Source organism: Fukomys damarensis, unplaced genomic scaffold (genome assembly GCF_012274545.1).
Source record: "Fukomys damarensis isolate Sample0158 unplaced genomic scaffold, DMR_v1.0_HiC HiC_scaffold_16, whole genome shotgun sequence".
NCBI classification, from domain to species: Eukaryota; Metazoa; Chordata; class Mammalia; order Rodentia; family Bathyergidae; genus Fukomys; species Fukomys damarensis.
This window is the reverse complement of record NW_022900928.1, coordinates 52,461,592-52,478,042: the sequence shown is the minus strand read 5'-3', so window position 1 is coordinate 52,478,042 and position 16,451 is coordinate 52,461,592. Positions and strand designations below refer to the sequence as shown.

The 16,451-nt window shown below is 34.4% G+C and overlaps 1 protein-coding gene across 1 annotated transcript in view; it reads right to left on the bottom strand.

Moving 5' to 3' along the window:
• The window catches only part of Dync2h1 (dynein cytoplasmic 2 heavy chain 1), a 318,483-nt gene that overhangs the window by 91,343 nt on the left and 210,689 nt on the right, over positions 1–16,451 (bottom strand). Inside the window, exon 83 of the mRNA XM_033764303.1 lies at positions 16,203–16,307. Within this exon, the coding sequence (XP_033620194.1) occupies positions 16,203–16,307 (105 nt within the window). The remainder of the gene's footprint in view (positions 1–16,202; positions 16,308–16,451) is intronic.

Sequence of the window (16,451 nt, the reverse complement as noted above, 5' to 3'; positions counted from 1 at the left end):
CATGTGCACCAGGAGACTGATGCACAAATGTTCAAAAAAACCACTGTTTTAACAGCCAAAAAAACGTAAAGTAAGCCAAGTGTCCATCAATAGGAAAATGTATAAACAAATTGTATAATGTTTACATAATGAAATAATGATAGACAACAGCCAAAATATCATGGATGAACCTTAGAAAATCAAAGCTGGAGGCAAAAAGCAAGTCCTTTGATATCATGGGCAATATATTAACTTTATAAAGTTTGGAATAATAGCGCTTTAGGCACAAGTATGAGAGAAAGAAAATACATACCATAGTATACAATTATTATAAAAATGCAAACAAAACCAGCATGCTGGCTCCTTTAGCATAAAGGCAGAGGAATTGGATACAACATAATCACTATAAATTAATCTAATATCTTAGCTTTCCAGTTGCTATTAGTTCACAGATTTCATTATAAAAACATTTATGTTTTGGTATATATTAATATGTTGCTACTTTTATATTCATTACATTTATTTTGAAAAAGAGTAAAAAGTCAAAATCTAAAGAATATATAAAGGCATTTAGCTAGTGAAGGAAAAAATTAAAGCAGGTTAAGGAGCATAAGTGGTACTAAGTGTTGAAGAGGAATGCTATTTTATAATTGCTCATGGCATGATTCAGTAATGTTCATAGACCTGAAGGGTCATGCATCCATCTAGGGTATGAATGTCCCAGTGAAGGTTGTTTGAAGGATCTTAGGCAGAAGCTCAAAAGAAAGGTGGCCAGTGTGTCTGCAACTGAATGTACAAGATGATTAAAAGACAAAGATAATGCAAGAACAGAAGCTCCTGAGCATGTGTGGAATTTTGTAGACCTCTACAATGAACACTTTTATTCTGAGTTAGATGGAGAGTGACTGATAGAAGAATTACTTTCTATTACCATCTATACAATATGAAAAATATCCATCTATTTGTTAGAAAATCTTATTTTCTGGATAGAGTTGGACTGGCTTAAAACCGTAAGACCAACTTTGCCCAGAAGGCAGTTCTTACTTGCCTATATTTAAAATCTACATGGAAAGATTTAAGTGCTTATGGAAATACAGATTCAAATGACTCATAAAATATTTTTTTCTGAATCATGCAGAGTTCTGTGCAGAAGAGTACATTCACCAAATTTCATGGTGATTATCTCAGGTTTCTCCAGAGATTTATTGATTTCTAAAGAAAGTGAAGGAATAATTCTGTTTAATAATATTCTAAGAATTGTACTCTACCATTTCACTGAATTTATTAAATCCATAAATCACAGTTTGAAATTATTGAAGGGTAAAGACTTAAATAAGACATTTAATAATGTGACTTTTTAATATAGCCATGGGACTTCTCGTTTGACTTGTTTTAAATGAAAGAGTAAAATTAACTGCTATCAAATTTTTAAAATCTGAAATATATGGTACTCAGTTGAATGAAGAAAATATTTTAAAGAATAAAATTCAAGGGTATAGCCTATCATATGAATTTAAGAATTCAAGAAGCCTGGGCAATATATTGCTAGGCATAATGTTTACCACTGTATAACATTATAAGCTCAATACCTCTATAAATAAGTTGTGAATAGGTTATTTCTAAAGTCTGTTCCAGTAGTACAATACTTTGCTAAATTTTATATATAATTCTGACTCTAGCTGAATGAAAAAGTGGCTGTATTTTGACCAGATTATAAAAAAAAATCTGATATGCATATTTCACATTATTTAGAATGTTGGAATCATTCATCCTCTCCATTTTCCCCTAACGATAGTCCAGATGCTTTCAATATTAAGAGTATCTAAAAATCACCCAAAAAATTGTATTTAGAAAACTAAAGAATTCAAAGCCCCAATCCTATATATCTGATTTTATAGAGCTAGGATGGAAATTCTAAACAAATTTCTTAGATAATTCTGATGTAAGTGGCCAATGTCAACATACTGAGAGAGAGAGACCAGGGTTTTAGGTAGAAAGGAATTATGATAGTTTAAGAATAAGAATTACTGTAATATACATTTGTAACTTCAGATTAACAATTAGAGGAAAAGAAAAGCTGTAAAGACATTTGAGTAATGATTTTACAATGCCATGGGGACAAACGTAGGAAAAAGAAATACAAAGCAATAGAGTGACTTGTTTAAAAGTTACTGATTTCCTGCCAATATTTTGGATGAAGTAATATGATAAAGAAATGTGGTATACAGTTAGCAGCTGGGTGTTACTGTTCTAGATCAGATCATACAGGCACTAAACACAGCAGCCTTCAAAATATCTAAATAGACAACTTTGTTCTTTTGACTATTTCGCTGGCTTTAAAGGCTTTACCAGTATATTTAAAGGTTTGTGTCTCATTGATTTCATATAGCTAATGACCAAATTCTATTTTTAAATCCGTAAACTTCATAAATACAGTTTTCTTCATCCTTCATGGTAACATTCATTTGGTTTACAGTTATATTTGGGGGGGCAGTTTTGGTCACTTCTTTGTTCTCAGCATAATGAATTAACAATTCTAGCAACTCTCTGATCTCTATCAGCATCAGCGGCCAATGGAACTGGTGCATTTTGAATAGCTTAGCCAAGTAGTAGTTATTCTGGCTGCTCTTTAATACAGTCTGAGATTCAAGAATTTAGGGTATCACCATGATCTGAAGATATCCAACACCAACGTGTTCAGATCAGGAACAGACACAAGTTCTTCCTAGTGTTGTAATGAATTCTCACTACAGAATGTGATGATAATTTTGATTAATACTGAAGAAATGGGTAATTTTATCAAATGACAAATTATTTTTGTGCAAAATTTCACTTGTACATAAACATTTTCAGTCTACAACAAAGGAAGTTTAATACCTTGAAGGACTACTAAGAATAGATGCTAAGAATAATACTTTACAGGCAGGCAAATGACTTAATTAAAAATATTTATTTTAACAACATAGTAGATTTTAATATATTTTTTATTTTTTCTCTTCCAAGATTCTCTCTCTAAAATATATTAAATTTCATATTTGTAATTAACACTTGACTTTAGTTGCTAAGTAAACAAATGATGAAGATACAAGGGAACACTTTAACAATTACTTTTGCCACACAAAAATTTTTTTATTCCCCTCTATAATGGGGAAATATGTGAAAAGTAAAACATCCTAGAAAAAAGCTGCTGAATCTCATAACACAAGAAAGCCTCAAATCAGTAATTTACCCTTGCTTTATGAGTATGTCACAAATATATGAACTAAAATTTAGTAGTACATTTAAGTTCCACTTCAGTAACTTATTAAAAAAAATATCATCTGAGAAAAAATAAAAACCTCCTTGGCTTCAATTTTTTCAACAATAAAATGAGTTCAATAATAACACCCATATTGTGGGGCTATTCTGAGGATTTGAGAAAAAGCCTATTACAGAAAGCACAAAAAATATCAAAATCATCACCAATGAGATCATGCTAAACACAGATAAGGAAGATGACACTAGATATATACTCTAAAACCTAAATAACTGTAAGTAGAAGAAAATAAAATCCACAATTTTAAAAAGATACCAAGGAAAATTTTGTGATTGATATAGCATAGCATGTAATAAATAATGGCTGGATAGGGAACTCAGAACTTCACTTAATTCTAGCAATATAAATATTATATCACTGTTCTGAAATTACAGACTCTTTCCATAGATGACAGTTTTTAAATCAATTTTAAATTATGTACTTTTACCATTTCTGCAACTCTCCTGATGAGGAGCTATTTTGTCTCCTCCAAATATCTTATTTTCTCCTTCATTCCTACATCATAATTTTCCTACAGCTCCTAGTTTTCCTGTATTTCTTTTGAATTTAGTAGAAGCGTCCAATTTAAAAATACCATAAAAACCAGAGTAGGCAGGTCTGTGATGCAAAATCTTAAGGGTTCAAGAATTCATTAAAGAGACCAGAAATATGTTATAATTATATCAATTTGATAGTTGCCTAATTCTGATGTTTCCTTCTTTCTTAAAAGGGAAAAACCAACACTGACCTAAGAAAGTGAATCATACTATGCCAAAAGATGCTTTGAAAATTCAATGCTGGATGTGAAAGCAAATAAATGTAAGGGCAAAATTAATGACAAAGAAAAATAATTCAGCTATTTTTCAAAGAAAGTATTTCAATCTTTTAAAGCATTACTATACATGGTACAGTAATTGTGTCTAATATATTGCTAACCTGAACAGAAGAAATGGAAAACTCAGATGTAATTATATTACAATTTTTATTTTTAATTCTTATTTATTTTTTTCTATCGGAGATTGAACTGAGGTGGCACCACTGAGCTAAATCCCTGGCCCTATAGCTCTTTTTTTTTTTCTTCAATTTTTAAACTATTAAGTTAGTAAGAATTTTCCAAGCTAAAATTTTCCCATTTTTTTCCAGCCTTTTGCTAAAGAACAACAAACTATACAATATTTCCTTTCTTTTCTTTTTTTTTCTTTTTCTTTTTTGGTACTGGGGATCAAACTCCGGTCCTTGCAATTGTGAGGTAGGCAGTGGAACCACTGAATTAAATCCCCAGACCACACAATATTTCTTCTTAATCTTCAAGTTTCCTTAGGTTAGAAAAGGTGTTGTCATGAATGATGATTAACAAATACAATCACTAAAAGGAAAACAAGAATTGGAGAAGGTGATGGAACAGTAGACCTCATGTGACTCTACAAGTGAGAGGATTCAAGGCAAAACAGGAGAAATTATTGTCCATGCAAAGAAGCAATCAAAAGGTGATGGGAAATCTAAGGAGTATAGAAGACTGGAAAGCCAATGCAGAGTACAATACCAAGAAAGTCAATGGCTCTCCAGCTAGGGAGTGGGAACCAGACCTCCCAAGCATAAGGCAAGCCACCACAGAGCCTATCCAACCCAATAATAAATGCAGGCCAGCAATCCTAGCTGCAGGAAAAATCCATGCTTCATTTATATATGAATCCAGTTAAGGGATTTTGTATGAGTGATTCCTTCACCGAGCAAACCAGCTCTAGAAGAAATTCAATACATCAATCAGCAAATTGTTAGAGGTCTATAGCCATCTTTATAGATGTTTATTAGGAACTAAATTGCTATTAGGAGAAAAAAAACTGGAACCAGTCAATTTGGCATGCTATGGATACCCCAATGCACTGAGAGGGTAGAAGGTGATTGCTTAGGACAGTCGTAGCCAAAGAAAGTGTCTGCAGGCCACCCATTAGGTATAAACAGTGGAACACATGAGTGTGACATACAGTGGAGGACAAAACAATTAGTGGTACTGCTATCTGTGATAAGGAGCAAGATCTATTTACTGCATGATGTGTCCTTAGGGAGTCAGGCCTGAAAGTACTGAGCTGAAGGGCTGCAAATCACTGCTCCTGTGCCACACGTCCCCCAGCACAGAACTTGGTTTGACTGCTTCCCTCATACATTCTAAGGTATCCTGGTTATATGTTACAGCATGGATATTTTCCACTGCCCCAAGAATACAAACTGAGGTCCACTGGGCTGAATACTAGCCACCTGCCAGTAATATCCCAAGAAACTCAAAAACTATGCTGTTGAGAAGGGCTTATTATGGCTCAGGTTGACAAGGCCATCAAAAGCAAAGACTGACACCCTTGGGAGGGAACAGGCACACGCCCAGAAAGAAGTGTCTCCAACCCAAATAATTTAGGCAAGAGGAATTTTGACATTTTTTGCACTTCTTATTTTCCATCTATTTTATCATTTTCTATTTTAACTTTCTTACTTTTGTATTTTCTTTATTATACATTAATAGGATTTTCCCCTCATTCATCTCTTTTACTGTCTCATCTTTCTTCCTTTGTCACTAAATTTTATTTCCATTGATTTTTTATCTTTAAGGTTTGTTCTATAATATTTTTGTCCTCTTTTTAATTGATTGCTACTGTATCTCTGTATCTGGCTTGTTTTTATGTTGTAGTTATTATTGTTTCCTTCTTTCTGAAAAGAGCTCAGGTCAAACCTGGCACACTTAGCATGGTGTGTAGATGCATTGCTGCTAAGCTATACCCAAAGTCCACTTGAGAACAAATATAACTTACTCCGACTATGTCTGAGTCTTGGCTTATAATTCAACCTAAGGACAGGGCAGGTAAAAGGCCCCACCCAAAATTAGTCAGAAAAGACAAAGAAGGTCATGACATATTGATAAAGGAAGCACCACTTCAAGGAGATAAACGAATTGTATACGCACACACATACAGAATGTCAATGTGTCAAATTTTACAAAATAGACACTACTAAACATAAAAGTCAGACAGGTTCCAAAACAGTACAGACAGATGACATCAATATCTCACTCACACCAATAGCTAAATTACCTAGACAAAAAACTATTAAACATGAGATTAAATAAACTGAACAGATATCTATAAAACATCCCATTCAACAGCTGCAAAATACATGTTCTTCTCAGCAGCTCATGGAATATTCTACAAAATTAATCATATTTTAGACAAGAAGTCTTAATACATAAAATGAAAAAATGTCTTATATAATAATAGATAATAGTACAATGAACCTAGAAATCAATAGCAAGACAAACTAAAAAAACAAATGTGGAGATGGGACAATATACATAAAGTAGGGTTACTAAAGAAAGTGGAGAAAGATTTTAAAGATCATAGAATCAAGTAAAAAGAGAAAAATGACATTTAAAAAAGCTATGGGATACAAGAAAAAAGTTCTAACAGGAAGTTTATAGCTATGAGAGCACATTTTTAAAAACTAGAGTAATCTCAAATAAATAAAACAAGAACAAGCCAAACTCAAATCAAGTAGAAGGAAACAAGTAAAAAAAGACCAGAGTTGAAATAAATGAATTAGAGACGAAAAGTACAATACAAAAGATCAGTGAAACAAAGTCAGTTCCTTGAAGAGATAAGCATGATTAATAAACCCTTAGCCAAATTAATAAAATGAAATAAAGACTTAAATCAATACAATTAGAGATGAAAAAGGTGCTATTACAACAGATGTCACTGAAATTTCAAAATATACCACAGAGTCACTATAAAGAACAGTATGATATTGACATATATATGCTGACAAGTTGAATAAAATATAGGTCTTAGAAATAAATCCACAAATCTACAGCAATCTGATTCTTGACAAACATGCCAAAACATATGTTGGATAAAACAGCCTCTTCAAAAATTAGTGTTGGAAAAACTGAATAACCATACTCAAGATTGAAACTGTATGCCTGATCTCTCACCCTGTACAAAAATCAAATGAAAATGGATCAAAGACCTTAATGTAAGACCTAAAAGTTTGAAATTAGTAGAGGAAAGCAATGGGGAAGCACTTCAAATACTGATACAGACAATCCCTTCTTGAATAGTACTCCAATAGCCGAGGAAGTTAGAGCAAAAATTGCCAAATTGGATTGTATCAAATTAAATTTCTGAACAGAAAAGATACCAACAAAATGAAGAGATAAACTACAGAATGGGAAAAGCACTTGGATTCATCTGACAGAAGACTATTCATCTGACAGAAGACTAACATCCAGGGTTTGTAAAGAATTCAAAAAACATTAACAAACAAGCAATCCAATGAATAAATAGGCAAATGATCTGAACGGACACTTCTCAAAATAAATATAAATGGCCAATAAATATACAAAAAATGCTCAATAGTTTCAGCCATCAGGGAAATGTAGATCCAAAACTACATTGAGATTTCATTTCACATAAGTCAGAATGAGTATTATAAAATAAAAGCAATGCAAAATTGTGAAGATGTGGAGTAAAGGGAATCCATATACAATACAGTTGGTGGGGATGGGAGCTAATACAACGATTATGGAACACGATAGAAAGGCTCAAAAGACAAAACAAAAATCCTAAAAATAGAATTGTTTGAAGCTAAAATGTCACCCAGGAGTCTCATTCATGTCCAGAGGTGGGGTTTTTAGAAAATGACTGGATCACTGCGGTACTGCACTCATCAATGATGAGTTCAGAGCTGACTGTACTGTTCAGACTTTGGGCCAGGTTGGAGAGGTGGGTCACTGGAGGTATGACCTAGAAGAGAATATTCTTGACCCCAATTCCTCCTCTTTCTGTTTCCTAGACACTATGTGGTGAACAGCATTCTTCTACCTCCCAATGTTCTGCTATGCCATATCTGCCTTAAAGCCAACCAACCATAGACTGAATACACTAAAACAGTGAGTCAAAATAAACTTCTCCCTTAAGTTGCAAGTGCTGGCTATTTTGTTCCAGCAATGAGAAAATCAACTAACACAGATTTGGTACCAGGAGTGGGGTTGTTGCTGTGACTATATCTTACCATGTGATTCAGAAGCCTTCAGAATTTGTTTGCAGGAAGAGTTTAGAAAGGTTTAAAGATTCAGGCTAGAGAAGCCTTAGAATGCTGTAGGAAGAGTTCGATATGCAATGCTTGTCAGAACTCAGATGACCAGAATACTGATAGGAATATGGGAAGTGAAGGCCAGCCTCAGGAGGTTTCATTTGGGAACAAGAACTCCAGTGGTAATTGAGCTATACATTATGTATATTACACTCTAGCAGAAAATTTCTGTCCACTTTGTCCACATCCTTGAGATTTCACAAAAGGCTGAGATTAAGAGTGGCAGACTAATCTGGCAGAGAAATTTTAAGGTAGTCCAACATTCAGGTTTTGATATGAGTATTTCTGGAAGGTTTTAGCTAGGTTTATAGTGAAAATCAGGACTTAAATACCCATTTAAGAAGTTTTCAGTTTCACTAAAAAGGAAGTGCCTGTAAAGGTGGAACACAGGAGAGTTTGCATGCTGAAAAGATTAGCATTACAAAAGAAGACAAGTTCTTTACATCAAGATAACATGAAAGATGCATTAAGGGCATCTTAGCAATCAGAAATGCCTCAACCTTCACAGTCTCAGGGGTGCAAAACAGGAAAGCTTTCGTTTGAGAAGAAAGGCCCAAAGCCCTGTGCTTGAGAAAGTTCACTTAGGGAATTGTTTCCTCAGGATTTGGTTTACAGTGGTCAAGCATCCAGGCACTTGGGAGGCCTCTTAGCCATTATCTAAGGAAACCAGACTGCTTACTACTCAAAATGAGGCCAGACCTTGGCATCATCTGTGGCCTGATTTTACAGGCATTCAGAATGCAAAAGTTGTGAGGTTCAGGTAAGGTTCTATCTAAATTACATAAGGCCTGGGATGCCATGGAGTATGCCTCTGATAGGATAGTACCTGAAGCTGTTACAGTGAAACCATAAGTGCAGTGGAAAACCCAGCAAGTTGGAGATGCCAGAAACATGAAATGTTTGCTAAGAAAGTCACAGGCAGTGAGTAGAGCCATCCCAAGACAGAGGCAAGAGGTATACTAGAACTCTTAGTTTTAATATAAAAAGGTACAAATTCAAATTTTCAAAACATGAAATTGTAAGAGAGTAGAATTTAATATCTGCTTTGTGATTTCCTTGGTAAAACTTAATTTAGTTTAATTTTAAATTGTTTCTCATATACTCAAACTGTCTTAATTCCACAATTTCTGTGCATTTTCAGAAAACACTAATTCAAGTCAAAGTTTTTCTTGGTAATTTTAATTAAAATATGCATACATTTGTTCATATATAAATTCACAAAATACTTAAATATTAGAATACAAGCTTCTACTTTACCATTTATGTGTGATGATACTTACAGGGTCTATTTTTTTTACTCATTCCTTACATTCTAATGTTGGAAAGAACATACTATATATAACAGTGGAAAATTCCAAAGGATCAAACAAAACTTAATGGAGACAATGAACTTTTTTAACTGGGAACAAGGACTTGAATAAGCAAAAAGTGGTGGCAAGAGTAGTGCTGGAAATTTGGTAAAAGAAGCAATTTTAAAATGTCTGCCACAAAGTGAATAGCAGAAATATTTTAGAGGGAAACCTGAGATCAAGTTGGTTGAAAAGAGACACCCAGCACTCTCCTACCCTCCCTCTTCCTCAAGAAGAACCAAAAGTAAGAGGAGTAGATCTGCATTTTATGATAAGGAACCAAGAGAGAACACTGGAAATCAGCAAGTGAAAAACTTGGACCTTGTAAAATTTAGAGACTTGGCACAACAGTATACTAATAGAAACAAAATGTCCCTGCATCTGTCACCCTATCTCCACAGCTAGGGGAAAGGGACTCTCCTCTACAGGAGTAAAGGTCAAAGAGAATCCCTGCAAACTAGCAACTCAGATGCCAGTAATCCTAGCCATGGGAAAGTTCCACAATCCTTACAGGACAGTAGCTCACTTATTCTGAAATCTGCACAGTAGCTTTGCTTTGTAAAAGGATTTCATATTATTTCCCAAAAAACTCACAGGGTGTTGTAGTCAGAAGCTTTCATGAGAAGTGAGTTATGACTGAATTTAGACTGCTCTAGGGTCAGAAACCCCAGCACATTCCTATCTCTGGGTTTCCTCTGACACTCCACAGCACTGGTGTGGTGAGTAGCTCAATTGCAAAACTAACTCGATAGTCACATATAGTGGCACATGCCTAGGATCACAGAACTGTAGGAGGATGAGGCAGGAGGGTTACAAATTTAAACCCAATCTGGGTAATTGATCAACTGTCTTAGTTATTTCTCTCTTTGCTGGGACTAAATACACAATACCCACAACTTAAGGAAGGAAAGGTTTATTTTAGCTCATGTTTCAGCTAAAACATGTTAAAAACAAGTTTCCCCAAGCTAAGCAATTCCCCTTTAGTCAGCTCACTCCCTATGATTGCTATTCTTTGTTCTATCAACTTTGTTTCTATAAGTAATGGTTTCACAACATCCTGTTTTTATAAGAGCCTATTTCTTTTCACTTGACCAAGGCCATTAAGATATGCAAAGTTACAAGCTGTCAAGTGTTGAGTAACTGCCTTTGTTTTGCTTCTGTAAACTTGCTTGCCTGCCTCTAATTTCCCCCAAATCCCTTAACAACATGTATAAAACTAAAGCCCTTCCTTTGTTCTGGGCTTGGGATACAAATCCACTGAGCCTGTCCCCACTAAAAAAGTCTTGTTTCACCCAATGATCTTTCTGATCTCTTAAATTCTCCAACAGTAGGATAGCATGGCAGAGGGTATGGCAGAGGAGAGCTGCTTTAGACATGGTCAATTTGAAGCAGAAGGGGAGCAGCTAAAGAGGAAAGAAACCTTTCCAGGCCATGCTACCCACACTCTCTCTCTCTTCTGGCTAGACTCTACTTTCTAACAATGAGTCAGCTACAAACCTGTATAATCTAATCATCTTCCAAAAGCCCTCCTTTTGAACACATGAGGCTGTTGGAGGACATCTAGATATAAACCCTATGAGCAACTGAGTGAGACCCTGTCTCAAGAAAAAGCAACAAGGAAGAGATGTAGCTTAGTGCAAAGACCTTTGGTTAAATCCCCAGTGCTGCAAACAAAACAAAAAAACAACAACAACAAAAAATAAAAACCAAAACCAAACCAAACTAAACAACCCAACAGAGTGACTGTGACCTAAACATACTGGGTGCCCTGAACTGTCGGGAAGGGGTGAGCCAGCTGCATATGAACTCTCAACAATGCAGTGTCAGGACTGAAGACTTATGCCAATGTAGTCCCCAATCCCTGTGCTGCACTCAGGTGGCTGTTATTGACAGAGTGGGGAGGGAACACTCAGTTCTCAATGCTGCTCTGCCCAAAGAAACAAGCTTACACATGGCCTTGAGCAACTCTTTGCTAACAGCCATAGCCCTGCTTCTAGATATATACAGAGTGTGTATGGAAAGGAGTGGGGATGTTGGAAGCAACTTTGCCCATCTGTGGCTATGGGTCCCATTTCATGGATCAAAAAAGCAGCACAGAGGAACTATGCAGTTTCTACTGGCCCACTGTTATCAGGGATGGGTATGAACACCACAGAGGGGTGTTGTAGTTCCTGGTAACACCTCTTTCCATACAGCTTCTAGAAATGCTTTAGCCCCTCACCACTGATTGGGCTGCCACAAGCCTTTCTTACTAGGAAAGCTAGCGTTAAGACTGCTTGAGAAAAGCAAGCACCTGATAGGAACAATCAATTCCCCCCACAAAATTAGTTACACAATAAGTACCTCACAGCTATTGTTGTCTACATTGTATTTGCCTGAATCACTAGTATTTCCCTGAATCACTAGTATTTCCATTCTTGAAAGGTCACCAGACACACTGGGTCTCTCTGAATCCACCATAGTATGCACTATACTCAAGGTCATTATCACAGCCAAAAAAAGCTATAGGGAGATTACAATTTGGGGCCAAAACAGAATCAAAGCTAACATTGAATAACAAATCAACTCTAAGTCCCATCTTCAAGTGGCTTAGCAAGAAAGCTACCCCATAAAAGTGACAGAGATAACTGATCCACTAGATGTGCAAATCTCAATGTAGGAATACCAGGAATATGCTAAAAACAAGCTAATATGCCATCTCCCAAAGAAGAAAATAACTCTGACAACAGAGTCCAAAAAAAATCCAAAATGGACAAAAAGCCTGATAAAGAATTTAAAGGAATGATCATAAAAAGCTAAATGAGTTCCATGAGAATATAAACAGTAAAATCAAATGAATTAGAAATTTAGCAAAGAGACAGTAATTTTGAAAAAGAATCAAAGAGAAAGGTTGGAAAGCATTGGGAAAGACATCCATATCAATATACAGAGGCTTACAGGACTCCCAAATAGACATGACCAGAAAAGGTCTTTACTGTGGCAGATTACAATCAAATTGCTGTCAGAAGTACAAAACAAAGAATTTTAAATACTACAAGAGAAAAAAATATCAAAGCAGATTTCAGGGTATCCCCATTAAACTTCCAACATCAATAACAATTTCTCACTTGTATCCTCATTAAAGTACCACCATCTTTTCCTTCCACTTATTTGACAGAGTGTTTTTGGGAATGCAGTGCTACCAATTAATTCCTAAATTTCATTTGCACTACTTTTCCCCCATCACCACAGCCACTACAATTTTATTTCTACTGTAATATTTTATAAAAGGATTTAGAAAGGGTTTTGAAATACTAACACTGATGATTTATTTTCAGCTCTAACTAATCAATCTTTAACTATTACCTTTCCTCTCCCACACTGCAATCAGCACCACCTACTACTACAGCCTTGAACTCTTTTTTTCAAGCTCTTAAATCTCTTCTAATTTTATTTTTGACTACACATCATTCTAGTTACAATTATTTCAAATATCTGCCAAGTTCCAAATATGGTATGTATTAAATGTAGATGTTTCCCAGGATTCTACCTTCAAGCATCTTTTTCTGCTTTGTCAGTGTTCCCCAGGAAATTTCCAATCCTCAGGACTCTTCTCTTCATAAATGTGCTGCTGTTTGTCAAATCTTTTATCAAATCTGTATCTCAATTTTCCTCTGTTTCAATAGTTCAAATTCATACTAGAAATTTCCAAGTAGATATTCCACTGGCATTAAAAATAAATAATATATTGGACACCTCTTCCCTGCTGCCACAAAAACTAAAGCATAAAATCTCTTCCTTTTGCTTTTCACATTTTGATTAACACATTATCTAGCCAGCATTTATAAGACAGTGGGAAAGCTGAAGTAAAATGGATACTGTATTAGGTGATATGAATGAAAGCATCACATGGCCTGGATATTGAGGCAGGTTACAAAAAAATTTTGATTAGTTGATGACATATAACATCTGTACATAAGTGTCATTAACAATTTGTAGTAAATATCACTTATATCTACTGCCTCATATGGATATACTTAATTCATTTCCAATTTTATATTTGAAAAAACTTGGCTCTATAGCTTTTGCACTGGCCTCTGTCTTTAAAATATTTGCTTCAATAACACTTTTCACAATCCTGAAGTTGTATACAAACCAATAATATGAAAGTCAAGACAAAAAAAGAGTAGAGATGAAATCATATTACAATAACTTCTGGAGAATTGTTTGGTACTCAAGTCAGTAAAAAGAAAAAATGAAAACTGGGTTGTACTGTCTGGGAAGTATTATTTCTTTAGAAAACTGTGGAATTCAGGTAACTGGAATTTTTATCTACCTAGCTTGCTATGAAATCCTGATGCACAAGATTCTACTTAACTAGAGAGCTCAGTGTTGGTATGCAAATCTTGGAGCCATGTAACTAAAAGTAAATAAGACCAGTGCGAAAATAGGGCCATGGCTTCTAACTGCCAAGACAACATTTTTCTAAATGGCAGCCATACATGGCTCAAGAAGCTTAAGGTGCCTAAGTAGGTACTGTGCTGCACCATTAAATGAAGATCCTGGGCATTCTGTATTTCTTGTCCTTTATCATACTTTAAACTCTCTAAGGCTGTATTTGTTCTACATTACCCATTCTTTTCATTAGATGTTTGATCCAAGTTATGTTAAGTCAGATTCTCCCAGAAGCTGAATTTGACTAGAAATTGAGGAAACCATACTCTTTTAATCACAGAGCTTTAAAGAGAAAGACTTGGATCTTGGATAAGGCTCTTAAAGTAAATAATTTTGTAAAATCTGTGAAGTACCTTTTATTCTTTTAATGATCTTTTAATTATTTTAACAGTTTTTACTTGAGCAATGTTATGAAGTTTTATGTTTACATGAAATGCATATGTATATACATATGTGTAAAAAAAAACAAAGAACTTCACTTTAAACTAAAAGAAACTAGAGAAACTAGCCTGGGTTAGCCATGTACTTTTAAATAAAATGCTTTCAGGTTTACCTGATATCCAGAGAATATTTCTGAAGGGCCAATGTGTACATACATGCACATGTATATGAAAATGCCTTTGGTGTGGATATTAAAAAAATATTTCAGGTTAGCGAAAAATGAAGGAAAATGACTAGGGTATAAATACATATAGTGAGAACCTAAGATCATACAAGACATATTCTTTCAGATTATCTGATCTAACACTTCTAATAAGAAAGGGAAAAGGAAATAGTAAGCATCATCAGCTGTAAGTGGAGTGGTATTTTGTTCCTGGAAATATTTATACTTATGTTTATAAACATATACTCAAAACTTTATAATGGTATTAAGAATGAATATCAAAACTGCAAAACAATATAATAATAAAATGAGAGAGCAAATACCATCAGTCTTATGTTGACTGAAAGAGCAATAAAATATGAAACTTTAGATTTAAATATGAAAATAACATCTAACTATAATTGCTGTAAATAACATGGCTAAAATAATTATTTTGTATAATAACTACACAGTGAATTTTATGTAATAATTCATAATTCCATGCCCCTGGAATGGTGCATATTACTTAGCAAAATATTCATGCCTGAAGGTAGCTGTAGTATATAATAAAGAGCCATCTCTTTACTCAGCCTGAGTTTAAATTCTAATTATGCCTCTGACTTTATAATTTTACAGTTCATAACTCTGTGTCTATTTTCTCACCCATTAAAAGGGAAATTAATAGTTAATACCTCAAGGAGTCTATGAAGATTAAACAAGCTTTTGAGTATAAAACCTGTTTCAGGAACATAGTGAGAGGACAATAAATGTTAGTTCTTATTTATCTGGTATCAATACAATAAAATCTAAAAAATAGATTCTTTATGGCTAATATTTTTCCATGTTGCAATGATTCATAAATCCAAACGCTCGTGCTGAAGGCCTGTTTCCTAGGCTACAAACGGAGGACTTGTTCCTTGTTCACTCGCCTAGGGGAAAGTCCCCGGACCTTGGGCAGAGAGTGCCACGTGTTCGCGCACGTAGACTAGTCCGCACTTCATAAATCCATATTTTCCCAAATTTGTATAATATTCAGTCATGAAAAAATGAATATGAAATAACATTTACCTTTTATAAGCTAATTACATATCTGCAAATTTGTAAATTATGTATCTGTATCTGGTACTTGCTATGAAAATATTAAATTTAGTGACATATTCAATTGTATTACACAATTATAATAAAATATATCACAGAAATAGAAATTTTGTGACATTAATAGTGTTCAATATAATTTTACTAAATATAATAAGATAAACTTTTCAATTCCTTTAAATTTTATTTGAGGTAAAATTGGAATCTACTGTAATAAATGAAATAAACACTTAAGTCAAAGACTGTTCGATCTGGATAATAAAATTTAAGGCTGTTCTCCTCAGGTTGAGTTGCAACATTTTTCTACAAGGTAGATATTTTTTTAGATTACCTGAGAACTGATGATACGCTGAGATGAACGAGCGATATTGGCAGGTAGACCAAAGAAACTAGGTCTGTCATCCTCTGGAAGTTTTTCAATAACAGCACGATAGTCCTAAACATAAACAAGTAAAATAGTTTTCCAATTAGATACTGAATTTACAACCAATGAAATTGGAAAAAATAAGTATTGTGAAGTATTAGTTCTCCATCATTATATTTTCTAGCTAAATCTATATGTACACATATATAGATCCAT